Raw genomic sequence first — 21,571 nt, forward strand, 5'->3', positions numbered from 1 at the left:
TCTGGGAATCATGCTCATAGTAGCTGGGGGACATTCCCGGCCCCCGGCTCTTAGTGACAGCCCTGCACTTACAATGTAGTTTTGCTCTATCTTAAAAATAATTGTGGTGAAGGAAAATACTTGTACAGTCTGCAATAGAAGGTGAGGATTGATTGTGGACCTGTAGTGTTGTGATTCCAAAACTGATGTTTCTGCTGAAGATTTTGCTATTTTATGACAAACTTCCATTAAACAGCCAATCTCCTTTAAATGGCCAGTTGTGGGTACCCCAAGGTTAGCTTTATGGAGGTTTAACTGTATTTCATTCTATTTTATCAACTTGTCCAATAGCACATACAATTATTAAAGACAAAGTTACTTAGAAAAAAGTGGTTAGGACACCACAACAGCTGTACCCAATGTTGTCTATTTTTGCTTGTTCTTATAATACTTCAAAAGGTGGTAACACCCCTTGTTATATTTTATTTGTGACAGAGAATGGGTAATGGAGTCACTTATACGCTACATCAAAGTGATTGGAGGACCCTCTGGCAGAGAGGGACTTCTTGTTGGCTTGAAAAATGGACAGGTACCGTATAGTTACATTATGTGTTGAATATAACTTACAATAAAATTATCTCTGCTAAAAGAAAATGCTCAGTATTGAGCTGTAATTGTTGACCTATCTGGTGAATAAATCAGTGGGTCAAAAGATAGAGTCTATGTGGCAGTCACCGGTTAGTTTTTTGGGTTAGTTTTTATGGAGCACACAAGGAGAACATGTGAAGTGAAGGGGAGAGGAGTTTTTTTCCTCTTTTGCGCGTGTACAACCTCGAAATGTTTTTCTTCCTTCGCCTGAAAAGACCAGTGCCATAAGTAATTAAACTTGAAATGAAAGCTCATTGCTGGTTTATTATGCTCTTATATTTCTGGTATTAAAGCAGAAGAGGATTTGGATGGCCTATTGACTCCCTGTTTTTCAGAAGAAATTTGAAACAACAAAAAACAAAACAGCTTAAAAATTGAATATGTTTGCAGTCAACCCTTGCCACAAGGTCTGCCAAAGAGGCCGGTTTCATTTGAATATGGTAACATCATAGGATTTCATCCACAGATTCCAAAAGTAGAGTGAATAATAATCTTGCTATAACTTAGTGAAGAATTTAAATGGATAAAAATCACAAACTTTGTGGAATGTACGGAAAAAAGATTTATGCTTTAAGCAATGAACTTGTCAATTGTCCTTCCAAGCTGCTTTGTATTTGCCAGTAAAACAATTGCAAAATGTAAGATTACATTAAAAGCCTCTAATCCAGACTCTATTTCAAGAAGGCCCTAACTTTTAATGACAGGTGTTTATTATTGATTTAGTCTCTTGTTTATGGTTTCATCAGATCATGAAGATATTTATCAATAATCCATTTCCACTGCAAATCCTGAAGCAAGAGACAAGTGTTCGATGTCTTGACTTGAGCAGCAGGTAAGTTATACCTTTGCCGCTCAAATGTGACTCTTTACCAACTAGCTCGATGTATGTCTGTACAAATTCGTTTTTGAGAGACCAAACGTGAGGTCAAGTTAGCAGAGTATTAGCCAAGCTTGTTTTTGTTTGTTTATGGACCCAGACAAATGCGAGGTCAATAAAAACGCAAGAAAGATTGAGGTGGGTTGATATCCTGCCATCTTGACCAAACAAACTTGGTCAATAAAGGATTCATTATTAATTAGGCCAAAAAGAGAACCATTTCTTTAGAAGCCAACAGGGGAAATCCCAAGAAAGCAAGATGGGCTTATCTTGCCCACTCAGATAACCATTGAAAACAAAAGGTTAACTTCATCTTGGACTCTCACGCATTCAGCTGTGTAATAACAGGGCTGTCATTAAGTGCCGGGGGCCGGGGATTTCCGCCAGCTACTACGAAAGTGGTCTCCTGCTACTTTCATTGGAACATAGAAGAAAAATAGAACCAAAAGAAATCCCTAGCTGTTCGATTTGCCTTCTACTTGTTGTTTTTACCTGGCAACTTGAAATCTTAGTGACAACCCTGTAATAACGTATGTTATGGATCAACTGTTTTCCTCTTGGATTACTGGCGATAAAAGGTTCTTGTAACTTACAGTCCAGACTTACTGTGATGTGTTTAAATTGCCTTAGTGAACCCAAGTTTATTTAGTCTGTAGTTGACCAGTTAAAATGTTTTCAAATTGTTTTGTAGCCGTAATAAGTTGGCTGTGGTTGATGAGAACAACACCTGTCTGGTTTACAACATCAAGAACAATGAGCTCCTTTTCCAGGTAATGTTTTGTTTTGCCATAGCTCATTTTCTATCTGTCTTAATTTTATTCAAGCCTCTCATTTGTACAGAGAGCAAAACCAATGCCTGTATGAGAGTCAATAAAGATTTTAAGGCCAAACCTTTACTCACTTCAGTTTTGCAAAATAGTCTTTCAGTCCTCACACACAACTGTTAGCCATTCCTATCCAAATCAAGCCAAGGTGGGCGGGGCAGGTTAGGCAATGGCAGATGGAAACAAAACAAACTGGCTGCGGTTGTTCAAATGTTGAATAGAGCTATCCAGCAGATAATTATTAGAGAAACTCATTGCTTTATCCACTGGATAGTGATTTATCCAGGGGATAGCATTATCCAGCTTTTGAACCACTGAGGCCTGGGCCGGGTAGTTTGAAACTGGGTTAAGATAACCCAGGGTTAATGCGAAATTTGAACTCAGACATGAGAGCTTTACGTTTATATTACGTTTGTGTCAATTCTTGCTTATACTTATATTTTAAGTTAGCAAGATGTTTTTCGGAGTTGTTTTTGTATTATATGAGAGCGTAAAAAGCAAATTCAGTTTAATTCTTTTTGCCTACAACTTGATGATCGGATACGTTAAAAAGAATAGAGAAAATTATCCGAGAGAATACTTTGTACAAAAAGAAAAAAGAAACCCGTGTTAGCGCTAACCGGCGTTCGAACAACTGGGCCCTGAAGTTTAAATTCGCTTTGTCCTGAAGACCCCATACACTCAACTGAGTGTCAGAAAAGTTTTCCGTTTCATTCGCTCCTTAGTGATATCCAAAACAAGTGAGCTTTCTTTCACGCTGCTTAGCCAGTGGATCAGTCCACACTTATTATTTTCCTTGCTTAACAGTTACCAATTATTGTGTGACTTTTGTTCTTTAGGAGCCGAATGCCAACAGTGTGGCTTGGAACACACACAATGAAGTAAGTTGGTATCATTAAGTGTTAGTTTGAAGTCATAAGGAAACCCAGAAGAACATTAAGCATTTCATTACAGGGAAGAGGAAAAGTGATCCCTCATCCCATTATTTATTTTCTTACTTGAATCTTTTTCAGGACATGTTGTGTTTTTCTGGTGGTGGGATGCTCAATATCAAAGCCAGTAATTTTCCTGTCCATCAGCAAAAACTACAGGTTTGATTTAAAACCTTAAATACCGTGGGAAGAGACTGCTGCATACATGGTTTCTTCCACAGACTCAAAAGTTAGAACCACCTTGTACAGCATAATAAACAGTATCACAGGAAAGAACTGCTGAGTAGCTTTCATTTGAATGGTCACACTTAGGATTCCATCCACAGACTCAAAAGTTAAAACAACATACTTAATAAATAGTACCATGTGAAAGTACTACTGAAGAGGTTTCATTTGAATGGTCACACCATAGGATTTCATCCACAGACTCAAAAGTTTAAACAACATACTAAATAAATAGTACCATGTGAAAGTACTACTGAAGAGGTTTCATTTGAATGGTCACACCATAGGATTCCATCCACAGACTCAAAAGTTAAAACAACATACTTAATAAATAGTACCATGTGAAAGTACTACTGAAGAGGTTTCATTTGAATGGTCACACCATAGGATTCCATCCACAGACTCAAAAGTTAAAACAACATACTTAATAAATAGTACCATGTGACTGTACTGTTCAAAAGGTTTCATTATTTGGAATGGTCACACAATAGGGTTTCATGCATAGACTAAAAAGGTAGAACTACATACTGAATAAATAGTATCATGTGAAAATACTGCTGAAGACGTTTCATTTGAATGTTCACACCATAGGGTTTTATCCACAGACTCAAAAGTTAGGACTACGTACTAAACAAATAGTACTACGGGAAGGTACTGGCAAAAAGATTTCATTTGATTTGTAACACTATTGGATTTCATCCACAGACTTGAAAGTTAGAACAACCCTATTAGACTCCACTATTCACACTCTGGAAGTTAAAGGGTCAATGAAATATTTATAATTTTCAATCGTAATTTGACATTGCTTTATCAGGAAAACTTTGCAAATAGTAATGAGTTTCTTTTTCTACCCATTAGGGTTTTGTGGTTGGTTTCACTGGGTCTAAAATATTCTGTCTTCACGTGTACACCATGTCCGCAGTTGAAGTTCCACAGGTATGATACGAGAGACATTAGGGACCTTACGATCTGACAACGGCGACACCAATGAAAACGTTGCTGAAAAATCGGGTCCTATGAAACTTTTCCCCCGCCCATATACCAAGTCACCCATTTACTTGGAAGTAGGAAAGTTAGGTTGGAGCTGAAGAGAGGTGACAGCGTCCGAGTTCAGGGAGAGAGGCTCAAATTTATCGCCTTGCCATTCCCGTTCCCAAGTCAACTCAAAGTGGTCATTTCATGTCGGAAGCAAGAAATCAAATGTTATAAGTTTTATCATTTTGCGATCGGGAGAGTTTTTAACCTTCTTCAATAAAAATAACCACGTTAGCTTTTGTGATGAAATACCCACAAAAACGTCAAATCTTGTACTCATAAGTTAAAGATCTCTTCTAAGTCATTCAGTAATGATTTGTCCGTAGTTTGTTGAAGCTTCAGTCAGTTTTTAGTTCAATAGTTCGCTTTGTTTTTGTACTTGTATTTGGTCAATGTGAATAAAGTTCATATCAATATACAATATATAAATATGAACCGTGCATGAGTTTATTGAATGGTCTTAAAAAAACTTTCCTCTAGATCTGTCTATTTTTCAAATAATTCCTGGATTTTGATTAAAAAACGGTCAGGTATTACTGTTTTAGGTAAAATCCATTCTGAGATTCTGGTTTCATTTATTTTGAGAAAGGATTTTAACCTACGACGTCACTGATTAGATAATTGAATTTTATAATTAATACTAGATCTTTTGTAATTTACTTAAAATATCAAGGACGTTTTAAAAGTATAGTTACTGATATTCAACAAAAATTAACAGTTTCTTAACTAATGTTTCAGTCCGCCCCTATGTATCAGTACTTGGAGAAGAAACTCTACAGGTAATGAATATAGCAACAAACGTGGGCTAGAGTGGTTTTCGTTTGAGTGTCGTAAAACCAAAACCAAAGTAATTACTCTGGCCAATCACATAGGACACAGACAATACATTGAACCAATCAAAACTCGAAGTAATTACATGTGGCTGACGCAAAGCGCGGGAAAATGCATGCGAGCGCGTCACAATTGGCTTTGGTTTTACTTCTGATTGGATGAAAAGGTGGCGCGAATCTTTTAAGCCAATCGCATCGTGTAGAAAGTGCAAAACCAATTACTTTTCGACACTCAAATGAAAACCGCTCTATTGTTTTCGATACTTGCAAAGCATTTTGGCTTCGTAAATCTTGCTAGCATTTCAGCCATTTATCATCTACCATTTTGACTTGAAATGTGAAAATTCAAGGATAATATTTAGGAGCGGTAACCCTCTTTTTAGTTGGCAAGTTACCAGAGTCCAGGAGAGCAAGTTGCCACGTTCGCTCACTTAGGTCGGTTGGTTGAGCTGTGATCTGCGGAACTCGAGGTCAGAGTTCAAAACCTTGCCAAACTACCAACTATAGTCTTTACAAAAAGACAGTTAAGATCAGGCTAGCGCTGTGTTCCCCCCTTAGTATCCGCTATTGCTATGTGCTCATTCGAGCCACGCGAAGTCCCGGCTGTTGCAGGACAAGGGCAGAACTTTCATTCGGTTTGTCAGTTATTTTAAGATCCCGAGTATTGCCTCAGCCCCGGGGATCTAAAATCAGGCTCCGCAGCAAGTGCTCTCGCAACTTAGCTTCCGTAAATTCTCTATTAAGCGCCCCCTCTCAAACAAGCCCTCTCCCTCCCTTTTGTTCAGGGGAAGAAAGTTAATAAGCCCCCCTCCCCTCCCCTAATCATTATTCACTAATAAATGATAGACTGTACCAATCAATCACGACTGTAATATTTCGTGTGGACTGATCCGGGATGGTTTATTTACTAACTGGAGATTTGGAGTTGATTCTGATCGTCGGCTGCATGACCTAAAACTTCTTGTTCTTGAACTTTTCCACTTTGTATTCTAGTTCTTTATGGAGAACTGATACCATCGTCGTTTCTAAATTAAATAGGCCTCTTACTCAAATACCCCCCCCCCCTTTCTCCCTCAAATGGGCTTGAAATATATAAGCCCCCCATGGGGCTTAATAGAGGATTTACGATAGTCCTGTCACGGTTCATAATAGATACACTGTAACTGTGGAAATTTACTTTTCCAGGGATGCCTACAAAGTTGCTTGTCTTGGTGTCACTGAAGGAGACTGGAGAGCACTCGCCATGGACGCCCTTGAGGTGATTTGTTTTTCATGGACACTATTCACCTGAACTTTCTAGAAAGTAGCATTAGGTCACTGGATTTCAACGCAGTTACCCCTGACTTAAATTCAAACTTGGATCACTATAGGTCAGCTGTGCATCGTAAACAGCCAACTGGTTGTCTCCTGCCATTTAAGGTTTTTAACTTTTTTATTACTTTTGAAAGTTACTGTACTGTCAAGAGTGCAAAAGTCAAATTCAAGAGAAAAACAAAAAAAAGCCTCCATTTTAGGGGATGCCAAAAATCAAAAAGTACACTTGTGTACCTCTATTTCCAAGACGGATTCTGACTGACAGTTGTTGGGGTTTTTTACTATTATTTAACAGCAATGATCCACGTTTCTCCTTCACAGGGCTTGGACTTTGACACAGCTAAAAAGGTGAGGTTTGCATTGTAAACCTTGAATATTCTTAATATTTTAAAAATAATTCTTATCTTTTTTACCAAGACGTGTTTGTAATTTTCCTTGTATAGAGTGGTTTTCGTTTGAGTGTCGTAAAACCAAAACCAAAGTAATTACTCTGGCCAATCACATAGGACACAGACAATACATTGAACCAATCAAAACTCGAAGTAATTACATGTGGCTGACGCAAAGCGCGGGAAAATGCATGCGAGCGCGTCACAATTGGCTTTGGTTTTACTTCTGATTGGATGAAAAGGTGGCGCGAATCTTTTAAGCCAATCGCATCGTGTAGAAAGTGCAAAACCAATTACTTTTCGACACTCAAATGAAAACCGCTCTATGATAGGATTCTAAACCTACTAGCTAAAGTAATTGTTTTGTTAGGTTCGCCAACTCTTGGCAGGGTCACCGCAACAGCGCATGGCCCCAATAAATGCGGGCCTGTTACAGTCCCTCCACCACACCGGGGAATACTACTAATGTTGTCGTAAATTGTAACCTGTAAAGAGACCTACCCGTTTAGGTTTTTGAGGTAGACATTTGAGTAAAGTTTGCTTATTTGCCATGTTTAGGCATTCATCAGAGTTCGGGACTTAAGATATCTGGAGCTTATTCACAACATCGAGGTTAGTTTTAGTGAGACTAAAATTTTTGTTTTTTTTGTTTTTTGACAAAGTTCTTTCATAATTTTTAACAAAACACAAGATTGGTGCATGATTTTATAATTTATATTTCGTGGTTGACTTCCTGCGAAAGCTCAGCAAAACTGGCTTATGTCTTCCTCTGTGATCTGTGTTGTTTAACAGGAACGTAAAAAGAAAGGAGAAACGGATGAGCAGGCGTTTTTAGCAGATGTGTGCGCATATCAGGTTTGTAACGTTTCTGTTTCTCGTACTTAGTGTTAGCCAGCTAGGGATCCATTACAGGATCGCACAGTATAAGGTTATCCAAGACTGTCTTGGACTCCACGCCGTGGAGTCACGATTTTTTGTTGCTTTAATTAAAACACAAAAAAGCACTTTGCAATCAAAGAAAACCCTGGAATAATGGTTCAGTTTTATTTAAAATTAATCTTTTACTAAATCTCAACTTTAAGTGAATGTCTTTAGCTTTTGATGGCCAGGATGAAAACGGATTACGACTTGAAAAAGATGGGCCAGCTATATTTCAAGTTAAACTCTTGTGTTGTCAAAAATGACCAAAAATCGATCATGCTTTGCTTTCCCTTTGATAGAGTCATTTGATATCTTTCTTTTAAAGTTCATAAAATGAGAAAAGATGACTGAGAATACTCCCCTACAATCTCAGCGCAGCTTGGACCAAAAATGGTGAAACTTGCTACCCTTCAAGCTGTTGGCAAGGACACTAGTGTTATTTTAGGATTCAATTTATCTTCATTGATTTTACAAATGAGGACATTGAAATTGCATAACATCGACAATCTGATGTAACGTGAAGTTCACGTGAAGGTTGAGCTTTAGACACTAATTCTTTTTACGATTTTTGTTTCAGGGCAAATTTCATGAAGCCGGAAAGCTGTACAAGAAAACTGGAAACGACGAAAAGGTTTGTTGGTTGCATCATAAAGTGACCACCCACACTGAAAAAAATTCCTAACTAAGTATTTTATTGTATTTTTCTTTTTTATCTTGTTTTATTTTTCTAGGCGATGGAAATGTTTACTGACCTCAGGCAGTTTGAATATGCCAAGGTAGAGAACTATACGTTTTTCTCAGTTCTCGCTTTATTCTTTTTATAATTCATTTAATCTCTTTTATGTATTGACCTAGGAAAGGGGTCGAAAGTTTTCCAGTTGGCAGAAGTGCTATAGAAGTTGTGATAGCCTTCTGAACTGTTTTTCTTGTATAGAGTACGTGACAAATATTTTGGCCAAAGAGAGAAGACAAAACAAATTGTAATTTTAGAACAACATAAGCGACCATCACAAGGACCAAAATAATTGACGTTTCGGGTTAAAACACCCTAATCTCTTTTACTTAATCTAACAGCAAACCACAGAACTCCTTTGGTTTAAACCATTTTAACATGACCTTTTGCGCTGCAAATGTTTTTTTGTAATTTGCTCAAACTAGGACTTTATCGGAAGCAGTGATCAAAAGAATGTCAAGCAGCTTATCAAGAAACAAGCCGAATGGTGTGAAACGACAAACGACCCCAAGGCAGCGGTGTAAGTGTTGATTATCACTGGAGATCTAGTCACAATAGATGCAGTCAGTTCACTAAACCAGTGAGAGCTCAAAATAACGCTGGTGCCTGGCGCGGGGAACCGCCAAGTCACTTCTGGTTTATTTCGTCTTGGTCATCTGGCCAATCACAGCGCACGTAGTTTATTTTGTGAACCAATCAGAATCCAAGGAAAATACATTGTAGCCGGCTGCCGAGGCGCGGGAAATGAGTGCGGGAAGGTCGCTGTTGGTTTGCTCTGACCAATCAGGAAGCAGGTGGTCAATTCCGTGAACCAATCTGAACACGATGCAAAGACGTTTAGCTGGTTCCAAAAAAAAGTCTTAGTGGCAATTAGTGGCGCGATTTTTTTTTAAGCTGATCATAACGTGAATCAATGTAAAACCAAAGCGTGAAGACTGGAGCGACTGAGCAAAGTGAGGCGGAAGAACCTTATTCCAAGTTAATTGTTCCTGTTTGTTATTTCTGACTTTCTTTGTCTATTTTCCTTTCCAGGGATATGTTTCTCGCTGCTGGTGAAAATCTTAAAGCGATTGACATTATTGGACAGAATGGCTGGGTAGAAAAGTAAGCTTATTTTCTTTTTTATCCAAGCGCATTCAAGACTTAAAAAAACAAAAAAAACAAAATCAACACATAGTGAATTGACGTAACTAAACGTGATTTTTGTGCCGACTAGGTTGCTAGAAGTTGGTCGCAACCTCAACAAAGCAGACACTGAAGGTCTGAAGCAATGTGCTTACTACTTTAAGCAGCTTGATCAGGTACAACTTTAGGAATACTCTTTTTTTTTACGTAACAAAAGCCACGCGCATGTGAAAATCTAGACTTGCTACAAGTCGACCCCTCATAAGTTCTTCAAAGTGAGCGAAAAGAGCTTCAATGTATGAGGTCGCGCAGCGACCGGGCGAGCGACAAATTCTCGAGGTCGTTATAAATTCACGCGGGAAAAATGATTGACGTATGCTGTGTCCGGAGTGGCGTGAAATATCACTCGTTTTCCTATTGGTCAATTGTCATGACGTCACTGGTAGAATTTTCGACCGGTGAATTTCGCGCCAAACAGGTATGAATAGTCCTTTAAAATGGCATAACCAACCAGGAAAAAAAAATCAAGGACTTTTAGAAAGTCCAGTGAAAATCGCATCATCTGTTCAAGTTAAGGCTATGTTCACACTCTACCGGATATGACACGAAAAGCTATCCGTTATAGTATGAACACATCTATCCGATATGTGACTCTCCCCTTTAGAGATCGGCGCGCCGCAGCTTCGCTTTGTTACAGAAATCGCGCCGAGATCACCGTTCTTCTGTGTAAACGTGCCGGCGGAAAAGATATCCTGTAACGTGTGAAAATAACCTGAGTTAACCTCAAGTTATTTTCTAAGTATTGTTTCTCGCTAAAAATCACGGTATTCCACGAGAAAGCATTGCATAACTAATTTATCCTATCCACTCTTGACGACACAAAATGTACCTCGACATTACAGGTTAATTAGAAGAATACTGAATGTCCAAATTTATGTGTACACAAAATTGCTTCTGGCTGATTTTTTAGAATGAAAAGTTTTTTCTGTCGCTATCAGCTCTGTTTTCGGCGGGAAAATGTGGAGGCCGCAAGCATTGCTGGGGATTTTTTTATAAAATACCGCCCGTTGCATACCACAGAATATGCAACGGGTTTGTCGCTTTCTGATTGGCTGTCTACTTTATGGCATGGGATAAAAGACAATATTTTGGATGGGTGGGTGATCCCGGCCTCAAGCTGATATATAGATCGTGAATATGACCAGATGCTTGCGGTTGCTTGTTTCTTTAATCTTGAAATACTTTTTTCCTGTTTTGTGATCAGCATGGTTATGCCACTGAGATGTATATCAAGATTGGTGACGTTAAAGCCTTGCTTGACCTGCATGTGGAAACAAAGCACTGGGACGAGGTATGACGTCATCTAGTGAAGACATATGCGTGATACAGGCGCAAAGATCTAACATTATCACGTGATTACAGAGTGGTCAACAGTCGCGGATAACGTTGCACTGTTACCCCCTGACGTCATACATTTTGCATTGTTGTCCGCTCAGATACTTTTGGCAGAGAGCACTTTTATCGTTAGATGTCATGTGACCTCAAAGTAACTAATGAGAATGTACGCTGTTAGGGAAAAATGCCAGCTATATAACAAATGTTACGTTACAAGCTTAGTCGTCGTTGTTGGAATCTAACAAGGGCAAACCTTAAATTTTCTCACTGCCGTTTCTCTTCTTCTGCTGATTGACTTTTCTGTCTATTTTCAGGCTTTTGAACTCTCTGAAAAACATCCAGAATTTAAGGTAAGATACTTTGACTTGAAGATTGTTTCAAGGGAATTTATTTGTCAATAGTGAAAGAGAGTCAGTCCCCGATCGATTATTTTTTCGTTTGTTTTTGTTCAGGATGAAGTTTTCGTACCGTATGCTAACTGGTTGGCCGAAAACGACAGATTTGACGAAGCACAGGAAGGTAAAAGAGATTGTGATAAATCAGTACCCAAGTTAATTCAGTTATTAGCCGTTTTGAGAAAGGGCCGGTGTTGTCGTGATTTGCATTATGGGATTGTTCTTGGGCACGCACTTTGATCCAGTTTCCTTCGCAGCCTCATAGTAGCCAATAAAAAACTCGCTGGCGTCCTCAGAACAATCCCACAGTGCATTTCGACACAATATCAACCCAGTCTCAAAGGTAGCTGATGAACAGGTTGGCGGCCGACATTGTTTACAGTTTAGTTGAGTAGCGATCTAGTTTACTCGGTAAAGACATCGCGATAAACTCTACTGTCTTCAAACGTCGCAATCTTCGTAGTGTTTGAGCCCCTCGCATTCCATAGACGGCAGATCGGCTGGGTGGCAAAAAAACGCCAATAAGCCATTTATTCTTTGTAATATACCGAGTTTTGAAAACAGTGTTACTCAGAGTCCTATGCTACATCGGTTTAAATTTTTAGAGATAACTGGTTGTGCTGTACCCTTCCAATATTGGGAGTTACGTCTACAATCGGCGATAAAATGAGTTGAGACACTTCGCCCTAAACTGGGCTTTTTATGTTTTACTGACTTCAAAAGGAGGAAATATAGCTTTTCCTCCCCCATTCCCTCCATGCAATGTTGTGCCGATGTTCGAGCTACTTATAGAAAACAACAAACACGCTACTATTGAATGGAGAGGTCAGGGGAGGGACGTGCGGATTCTTTGGTTCTCTGAAGGTAATTTATTTGAGTACAATGTCTCAACAATTTTGTCGCCGATTTAGGTTTTAGTAAAAAAGAAATGTATTCTTTTCCAAGGGGGCACTTTCCAAAAGTCAGAACTGGCCGGCCGGACGGACCAGTCATTTTTGACAATGAAATAGGCTTTTTCAAAGAGTGTTTTTTTTGAAAACCATCTCCTTCCTGCATACTATTTAGGATTTGACTGATGTGGCTGGATAGTTTTGATTAAAAATGAAATTCTCGCTACGACGAGAATGGTCTGGCCATTCAGTTCCGACAAATCGAAAGCGCTCTTAAACTTGAACGTGTTTGATTAATAATAATTATGGTGGTTTCTATTCCCTGAATTACTTTTGTGCCAAAACAAAATGTATTCAGCTTAGCCTAGCTTACATTGTTTAATTTTTTCTCTTTAGCTTTCCACAAAGCGGGACGAAGAGACCAAGCTGTGAAAGTTCTCGAACAACTCTGTCATAACGCTGTGGTGGAACACAGGTTACTGTCATTCAATGACTATTTCTAAAAGCTTGAATATCCCTGTCGTGACTCAAAATTTTGTTCAAACAAACACAGACAGTGTTATGAACCAATCGGTTATGAACCAATCAATCTTTATTACGCAAGTGTTATGAACCAATCGGAGGCGAGCAAGTGAGAGATTTCTTTGGTTACTCCGCCGAAAATCGTTCAAAGTTCTCTTCTGTGATTGGCTATTAGCAGCACTGATTTTAACTAGGACAATATAACTGGGCATTACCCGTTATCGCAAAGGCTGTAAGAAGTTATTTGCACTTGAATAGGTTCTTTTTTTTTTTGTGCTTGGCCAAAAAAGTCTTGCTCTTTTCTTAAAAAAGACAAGACCTTCAATTTGTTTTCCTTAAATGTTTCTACATTTGTTATTATTGGTACAACTACGCCACACGCTTGTTCGATTTTATTTAAAGGAGCTGTGACACGTCTGTCTAGTTGATTTTGTTAATATTGCAAATTACGCCTCCTTATGCGCCATGGAACTTAACTTTAGCGAAGAAATTACTTGTAAATGACAAAATCACAGCTTCTTGTTCAACAAATATACTTCCCAAGCGTCATATCAAACTTTACAAACAACAAAAATTAACTTTGAAAAATGGTAAGGCCAGGGGCGTAACCAGCTTTTCGACTAGTTGTCTGCCTCGTTCCAAGGCGTCTCAAGTGTGGAAAACGGAAATCGCGACTGCACAAGCCATCAACGAGTATCTTGCAATGGACCATGGGAACGTTTGGCGTGGACGCAAAGGACCTGGGTATGGTGAACAAGAAAAATGCCTTTCCCATGATACCTAGCGCGGAACCAAAATGCTAGCCGCTCTCGAATCCGCTAGAACGCGCTTGGGTACGAGGCAGACTAGTTGTAGGCCTGGCTGACTTTCATTTCCACATATCCTGAAAATTGCACGCATGACTTGTACGCACTGACTTCACCAACAGTTTGAGCTCTTAAGCTTTTCAGCTCACTCCATTAACGCATAATTTATTACAAGTGGTAGAGTGATCAAAACAAAAATTTGTAGGCCCGGGCCTACAAGTCTATGGGCTGGCTACCCCCCCCCCCCCCCTCCCCGGGTAAGGCTAACCAGTTATTTAAAAAGCAAAAATGGATTTCATTTTAATCCTTCTCAAGTTTGTCCGTAGGTGCCTTCTTTTGTATTTGCTATCTTATTTATACCTTCTCTTCACGTTCTGAGGGGTTATTTTTTGTTTCACTCAATTTGGTGGCAGTTTCTACAGTCAGAATGTTGATAATTTTCGTGACACAGCTCCTTTGATTACTCGTACAATTACAATCCCTACTGAACTCTACTCAGCGCTTTTACTATTGTATATAGCTACTGTGTTGATAAATGTTTATTTGTAGGTTCCATGATGCGGGGTATTACTTTTGGAAGCTGTCTGTACAGTGTTTGGACCTGGTCAGCGGTGCAGGTAGCTTGGTTACTTCAATAGGCCATTTGCATGATTACGTCATTCTACTATAGTGGAACCCCGTTAATACTGTCACCAATGGGCCAAAAACATTTGGCCGTATTATCGGGGTGGCCGTATTAACGAGGGTTGTTTTACAAGAAAATGTATGGTGGTTTTTGCCAGGCGGCCAAAAAAGTGGGCGTAATAACGAGGTGACCGTATTACCGAAGTGGCCGGAAGGCGGGGTTTCGCTGTACATAACAAAATCCTTCAAAGTTTCGCTGTCATGTGCAAATTAGGACTTTTTCACATGGATTACCAGATTTAGATGTGAAAGAAAAACGAAGGGGATTCTGGTAGTAGTAGTAGTAGTAAACTAACGCCTTCGTGTAAATGGCCTATTACCCCAGATTTTAATGGGGCTATTCCACTTGATCATCGTTGGCTTTCGGTTGTGTTGCGTATGGTCGTTCATGGCGTATCTGCACAATTCATGGTGTAGAGCAAGTGAGTGCAATTTTCTATCAATCAAAACCACTGGGAAGCAAACTGAAGCCGTTTTATTTGACTAATCCCACAGCGGGATGTTATTCACGAGTCAAAAGCTAGAACGATGTTGTTCACAGTAGCAAACATCACCACAAAGAAGTACTCATTTGTAGCTTTTATTTAAACTTTTTCCTGGTTAACTATTTCTTTTTGTAATTTTTCTTACAGACAATCCTCAGGGCGAACCCGATTACGAAATGTTGGACAAGTTCCATGAATACCAGGAAAAAGCAGAAATTTATCATCTTTATCATTCCATTCAGAGATACACGGTACAACTAATTTTCCCCACCGCTTTCACCATTATCCAGCTTTTGTTTGTTTGGTTTCCACCCTCGTTAATTTAGTTATCTATTTATCAAGCCAGGCTTCACAAAGGCGAAATGTAGTCCTCTTAGAGCATGCGAAAATGGAGATTCAATGCTCGCTAAAACGATAATTCAAAGGGTCATTCAATAGAATAGAATAGCTCAGGAAGGAAGAGCAAGAGTGTCATATTTATTGTACTTCGTAAGAAAATGCTTTCTGAGCCGCTACTCGCGGAAAATACAAACAACGTGAAAAACCCAAAACAAAACGACAGCAAAGAAGAGAGGCAAAAACAAAGAAAATGCTTGGCTGTAATTCTGACGGTGTTAAGCTCATTTTCCTTCGTTTTAAAAACCTTAAATTGCACCTTTTTTAGGATAACCACACGGTTCATAACTTAAACGGAGGATAAGGTAACTGGCATAGTCACAGGGTTACCAGACTGTGATTATCTTGGTAATCCTGTGCCTATCCCAGTAGCCTTAGACTGTGATCATCTTTACAGGACGAGCCATTCACATCTCATATGCCGGAGACACTGTTTAACATCGCTCGTTACCTGTTGCATATGTTGGTGAAAGACATCCCATCTGGAGTTTCGCGAGTGTATCCTTTATGCATCATATTCATTACTTTGTCCAACCACAAAGGCGCGAGGCAATCAGAGAAGCCCTCAGTCTTAGTCTCCAGGTTGCTTTCACACTTAGAGTGTATGTAACGCAATCTGGTCACGCGCGTTTTGACCTTCTATCACAAAGTACAGCGTGGAAGGAAATGCTTTTGCCCCCGGGGGACTCCCATATAAAACTGACAGGGATGCTCGTCGTGTCTCCCTTTTGGGTGTAAATTGCAGATGTTTGTGTCCCCGAGGGGGGGGGGGGGGGGGGGGGGCTTTTGCATCGATCTCGCCCGCATTCCCTAACCTTTGGTTATTACTAGAAAAAATACCTTAACTTTTTTTAGTTCGACGTTGTTTGCACTTGCCAAACAAAGCAAGAATCTTGGAGCGTATAAGATGGCGCGCACAGCTTACGACAAGCTACAGGTACGAGAACCCTCACTAAAAAAGAGCCAAAAATCAGCAAAAAGCACAAATTAATTATCGTGAAGTAGTGAAAACGGTAGCACTTCGTGAAAGTACAAAGCCAAGTGATGTTACTTTTTTTTTCTCGTTTTATCTTTGCAGTCACTGAAGATCCCTCAACGTTTTCAAGAATCCATTGACCTAGGAAGTGTCACCATTCGTTCAAAACCCTTCCATGACAACGAGGTGTGTTCAAAAAAATTCGGAAAATATAGATGGCACTCCGTTGTCTTTGAGAAAGAAGATTAGTTAGGATTCTGAAAAACTACCCAGCCACCAGTTCCTTAAGCCAACATTTCACCCTTTAGAGAAGCTAGTGTTAACATTAGTTTAGGGGAGGGGAAGGAAGTTGGTTTCCCAGGATCTGATACTGACCGGAAAGAACAATAAGGGATTTTCTAGTGTTCAAAAAACAAAGTTAGCGTCCGTGGCATTTATCTTGAACGTTCCGGAGGATTTCCTTGTTAGGCTGTTCCAGGCGTTCAGTAGTGAAGAGCGGAGGAACCTTCCCCTCACTTATCGTGCGCCGTCCCCACTAAACTGAACACCTGAAACAGGCTATTTTCTTAAGGAGGGACCATTTGGAGGTTGGCTTTGAAGCTGGCTCGGTGTTGTGTGAAATTACACTTTACCTCGCCCCCATTTTTAGGGGAGGGGGGGGGGGTTAATAATTTTGACCGAGTTTCCTGCGCGACTTCATAAAAGTCAATGAAAGAAGTCATAGTGTCCTTCAGATTTAGTAAGGGGAGTGTACGCGCGCGCGACCTTCACGCGGTCAAACCCGCGAGTCGGTAGAAACGAGGACGGCAAAGGACGGCAGCCTCTCCCGCCTCGCGCTTCCAGTCTCCTCTCGGACTAAATAAAAGGGAGACTACCCGTAGTCTATCCCGTGGTGCAATTCGACCCAACTCGGACCCAGTCTGACGCTCGATCTCCAAATGGTTGGATGAATGGCGATAAGTGTTTTAAAGTGTTGGTTCTGGTAGTGAAAAGCGTTCTTTGTTTTAGGAGCTGCTTCCTCTGTGCTATCGATGTTCCACGACGAACCCTCTTTTAAACAACAAAGGGAATCAATGCATCAACTGCAGGCAGCCGTTTGTCTACTCCTTCTCTTCCTTTGGTAGGTTTTATTCCATTATGCCTTGTAAGAGGGCTTTTATTTGTTGTGATCGAAGAAGAGCTCAGCAAAATTTGTACCGCTCCCTTTCTTACCCCCTCACCACCACCCCCCCCCCCCCCACCACCACCGCCACCACCCCCTCCCCTCCTTACTTATACTTAATACCACTTTACGGGGCTTCCACAAGCATTAATAACCCTCGTCTCCTAGAAGGCTACCCAAAATAACCATCATCATAGCGTAGTTCATCATGAACTCCTTCTAGCTCACTTGTTAAGCGCCCAGCCATTATTGTGGGGTGTTTGGGTTCAAACCCGTAAGCCTCGCATGCAGATGTTCTTAACTCAAAAACGCGTGACGAAGCCCTAAAAATGTCTGCGTGGGAGGTTGGAAAATTGTCGGTGATTCAGGTGGTTTCTTTATCCCACGTAAATGACAAGGCGAACTTTACATCTGCCTTTCCCTATCTGTAAGTCTCATTTAAACAAACCGCTATTCACCCAATTACGGTTTCTTGATTGTTTCTTTCTTCTCCAAACTCTTTTGTTTTCATTATCAGAGGTCCTTCCGTTGGTCGAGTTTGTCTTGGAAGATGGTATCAGGTAAAAATACAACTTATTCCTAATTTCTTTCCGTTATTCTTTAATTCAATTTTCCCTTTAATCCATTTCCATCACTGCCTTCTTTTTCAGTGACGAGGAAGCTTTAAAACTGATTGCAATAGACTCTTTAAGAAGTCAAAAGAAGAAGCGAGGCTCAAACTGGCAGGAAAGAGATATGGGAAGTATCCTTTTAAAAGGAAGAATGGAATAAAAAAGAAAATAGGTCAAGAGATTCAATTATGCGGCATCCTTTTTGCCCCTTAAGCCCCCGGCTATATCCATAGGCAAATTATCTTGGAGTGTACAAGATGGCGCGCACAGCTTACGACAAACTACTGGTATGAGAACCCTCTCTCTCAAAATGAGCTAAAAATCAGCAAAAAGCACAAAGTCATTTTCGTGAGGTCGTGAAATCAATAGCACTTTGTGAAAGCACAAAGCCAGGTGACTTTTAAATTATCTTGGCGATCTTTATTCATTTCCTTTCAGAATTTGATAAAAGATCAAAGCATTTTCCCTTTGGTAATCATTTTATTAATAATTCTTATAACCTTCTCTTGATTATGTATGCATAGTGATGTTGTTAGAAGAATATTGATGTTAACGGACACCTTGATGTAGTCCCTGCCTTTCCTTGGCTCTCTATCTACACCAAATTAAGCTTACTTTGCGGAAAATGGTAACTTATCACTTCCAGTGTTATCTACCGTACACTTGCGCAAAATCAGACGCAACGGTCCTCTTCTCAGCTATTTATAGTGTGGTGTTTTATTACATAACGTACTCCTTGACGGCTGACTAGATTTCCAGTCCCTGCAGCTGACAGAGGAGCCCCCGGAAGATGAAGAAGAAGATCCCTTTACTGCTAAGCTGATGAGTTTTGAGGTGAGATTACAATTACTGACTTGCCGCATTGTGGGTTTATTGAACTCCTCTGTGTATGTAGAACGAATTTCCAAAATTGGTCTGGGCGAGAAAAATCATTTCCACAGTTTCCGGGCCTTTCGAGGGCTCGTTTCTCAAAAGGTCTGGTAACTATTCGGGCTCGAACGCAAATTTTAAACTGAACTAAACCTGTTGAATAGTTGCACAGTTCCTTGCTCACAAACCGCTCAATTTTTCCTCGTTTACTGATAGTTTCATTGAGTAACTTTTGCTTTGTTGCTTAGAAACTCTGTATGGATGAGGTTACGAGTAAGACTGGGTTTGTGTTGTGCCAAAGTGGACTGTGGGACTGTTTGGGGGTTCGCTATCTCTTATTTTATTGGCTATTACGAAGTTGCACTGGAAAGTGGGTCAAAAATCGTGCCCCAAAATAGTCCCACAATGCAATTCGACACAACGCCACCCCAGTCTTACGCAGAACCCCCAAAAGCCCAATTAGTTGGCTTTTTGTTTTTATTACAGCAAGGTGGATCCGAATTTGTCGCAGTCCGTGTGGGTCGTTCAACACTTCAGGCCATGAATAGCCGCGAAGTACTGGTAAAAAAGTGGCCTTCACCTCTGAAGTACCAGTACTATAGATCACTGCTACCCGATGTGTCAATCACTCTGTGTTCGTCGTGTAACCGGGTGAGTTTCAGTCAGTCTTTTGTTCTTAGGACTATCTTAAAATGACTATCAAAGAACACGTGCGCATCACGTCTGGAACGCGTGATGAAGTCCTAAGGACGTCTGCGTGGGAGGCTGAGAAACCGGTGATTAGTGGGATATTTCAGTTGCTAACTAAGCGAGGGAAAACTTGTGGCGGGTGGCTAGCACGGGAAAATTTGTAGCAGGCACAACACGCGGGAATACATGTAACCGTTGTCAAATGCGCGAAGAAGAATGATGAACGTCCTGTTTGTCGGATGAAGAAGGCAGTATGTTTGCTGTTAATTAACGCGTTGATTGGGTGAAATAGAGCTCATTACGCAAAACTGAAGCAAAGGCCACACTCTTTGCTCGTCGTGTAACCGGGTGAGTTTCAGTCAATCTTCCGTTAAGGGGGCTATCTTAAAACATGAAGCCTGCGTTGCAGCCGGCCCACGCACTCGTCTAAACCATTAATATACAAAAGGTTTAAGCGTCTGCGACACAAGCAAAAAACGTGATGACCATCAAAGAGCCCGTGCCCACCACATGTGGAACTCGTGACAAAGCCTTGAAAAATGTCTGCAGGGAGGGCTACGAAACCAGTGACTTGTGGGAAATTTCAGTTGCTAAGCGCGGAAACATTTGACGGGTGGTAAGCGCGGGAAAATTTGCAACCTGTAGAAAACGCGAATTAACACGTCAGTGAACTTTGCCCACTTTGCCAAAAGCGAGAAGACGGTTGTCAGATGGAGAGGATAGTATGTTTGCTATTATTTGCCCCGTTGATCGAGCGAAATAGCACTCATTACGCGAAACTGTAGCAAAAACCTCACAGTCAAAAAATACAAATTCTGGGCGCTTTCCATTCAACCAAAACGCCCGGTTTGAATTTTCAGCAACTTCCAGTAGCGAAAGAAACAGTATTTCCCAAAATTTCCAAAAAAGAGAACAACCTCGCGAGGTATACCCAAATTTTCGAAAAAATTTTCACGGAAGTTTTCGTGCCATTCAACTTTGCAACCGGAATTTCTAGAATTTTCGATTGAATGGTTCGCATTTCGCAAATTAAACAGTTTCCGGAATGTCTGGAAACTTTTCGGGAAATTTCTCTACCATTTGCCGCTGTTTCCGAAGTTTGAAAGTTTTGGTTAAATGGAAAGCGCCCTCCAAGTCAGAGATTTTATTCACGATTTTAAATCCCTGATCGTAGTAGTCGATGCTATGTTAGTTTCCGATCAACTAGTGGCGACGTTCGTGGAGATTGCGGCATTAACGTTAAAGCCACGGAATGAACCAGAGGATCAATTAGTGCTTTGTTGTAATGATAATCATTATCTCTTTCAGTTATTCCACACCGACGACTACGAGCTTCTGGTTCTACAGAAAAACTGCTGTCCCTTTTGCCGAAAACCTGCGCAACATCTTTAACACGTAACTTTTGAAGATCCCATGGTCTGATATCGCATGATCTTATGGACCCAGATGATGTCACAAGCGCGTGATACGGAGTCAGATACCAATTACTTAGCTCTCTCAGCGGTTTCCAAGTAACAGACCTTGCTTGTTCACCGTTGTTAGTCTGATTGAACTTTGCTTGAAGGGGTCTTTGAAAGGAAAAATTATTTTCCGTCAATTCTCTCCCACGTTCCACAAAGTACGTTTTGCATTCGCCTTTCTTGGCAGTCGACAAAGAAACTGGTCCCTTTGTGCTTTCATAATATAGGATTGAACCGCAGATTAGGAATCGTTCAATTCACTCGGTTGTGTAAATAGTTGTGCTTATTTCTAAGGATGTAAATAATTTATTTGTTTGGCGCAATTGGCGCTTAATGTAAAGAAGAAAACGCTACAGTAAAAACTAAAAGCTGGATTAAAATTGTCTCAGCATCTGCA

At 40.3% G+C, this 21,571-nt stretch overlaps 1 protein-coding gene across 1 annotated transcript in view; it reads left to right on the forward strand.

Annotated features, from left to right (window-relative positions):
- The window catches only part of LOC140922768 (intraflagellar transport protein 122 homolog), a 39,978-nt gene extending 18,407 nt beyond the window's left edge, over positions 1-21,571 (forward strand). Inside the window, exons 18-48 of the mRNA XM_073372791.1 lie at positions 475-568; positions 1,374-1,459; positions 2,196-2,274; positions 3,168-3,209; positions 3,342-3,419; positions 4,344-4,421; positions 5,259-5,299; positions 6,536-6,608; positions 6,986-7,012; positions 7,612-7,665; positions 7,846-7,908; positions 8,552-8,605; positions 8,706-8,750; positions 9,133-9,227; positions 9,740-9,811; positions 9,924-10,008; positions 11,097-11,183; positions 11,542-11,577; positions 11,680-11,746; positions 12,909-12,987; positions 14,390-14,457; positions 15,157-15,260; positions 15,803-15,903; positions 16,261-16,342; positions 16,484-16,567; positions 17,390-17,501; positions 18,061-18,103; positions 18,194-18,285; positions 18,906-18,988; positions 19,511-19,675; positions 21,023-21,571. Of these exons, the coding sequence (XP_073228892.1) occupies positions 475-568; positions 1,374-1,459; positions 2,196-2,274; positions 3,168-3,209; positions 3,342-3,419; positions 4,344-4,421; positions 5,259-5,299; positions 6,536-6,608; positions 6,986-7,012; positions 7,612-7,665; positions 7,846-7,908; positions 8,552-8,605; positions 8,706-8,750; positions 9,133-9,227; positions 9,740-9,811; positions 9,924-10,008; positions 11,097-11,183; positions 11,542-11,577; positions 11,680-11,746; positions 12,909-12,987; positions 14,390-14,457; positions 15,157-15,260; positions 15,803-15,903; positions 16,261-16,342; positions 16,484-16,567; positions 17,390-17,501; positions 18,061-18,103; positions 18,194-18,285; positions 18,906-18,988; positions 19,511-19,675; positions 21,023-21,106 (2,353 nt within the window). The 3' untranslated portion in view covers positions 21,107-21,571. The remainder of the gene's footprint in view (positions 1-474; positions 569-1,373; positions 1,460-2,195; positions 2,275-3,167; positions 3,210-3,341; positions 3,420-4,343; positions 4,422-5,258; positions 5,300-6,535; positions 6,609-6,985; positions 7,013-7,611; positions 7,666-7,845; positions 7,909-8,551; positions 8,606-8,705; positions 8,751-9,132; positions 9,228-9,739; positions 9,812-9,923; positions 10,009-11,096; positions 11,184-11,541; positions 11,578-11,679; positions 11,747-12,908; positions 12,988-14,389; positions 14,458-15,156; positions 15,261-15,802; positions 15,904-16,260; positions 16,343-16,483; positions 16,568-17,389; positions 17,502-18,060; positions 18,104-18,193; positions 18,286-18,905; positions 18,989-19,510; positions 19,676-21,022) is intronic.

The sequence above is a fragment of the Porites lutea genome, chromosome 13 (genome assembly GCF_958299795.1).
Source record: "Porites lutea chromosome 13, jaPorLute2.1, whole genome shotgun sequence".
NCBI classification, from domain to species: Eukaryota; Metazoa; Cnidaria; class Anthozoa; order Scleractinia; family Poritidae; genus Porites; species Porites lutea.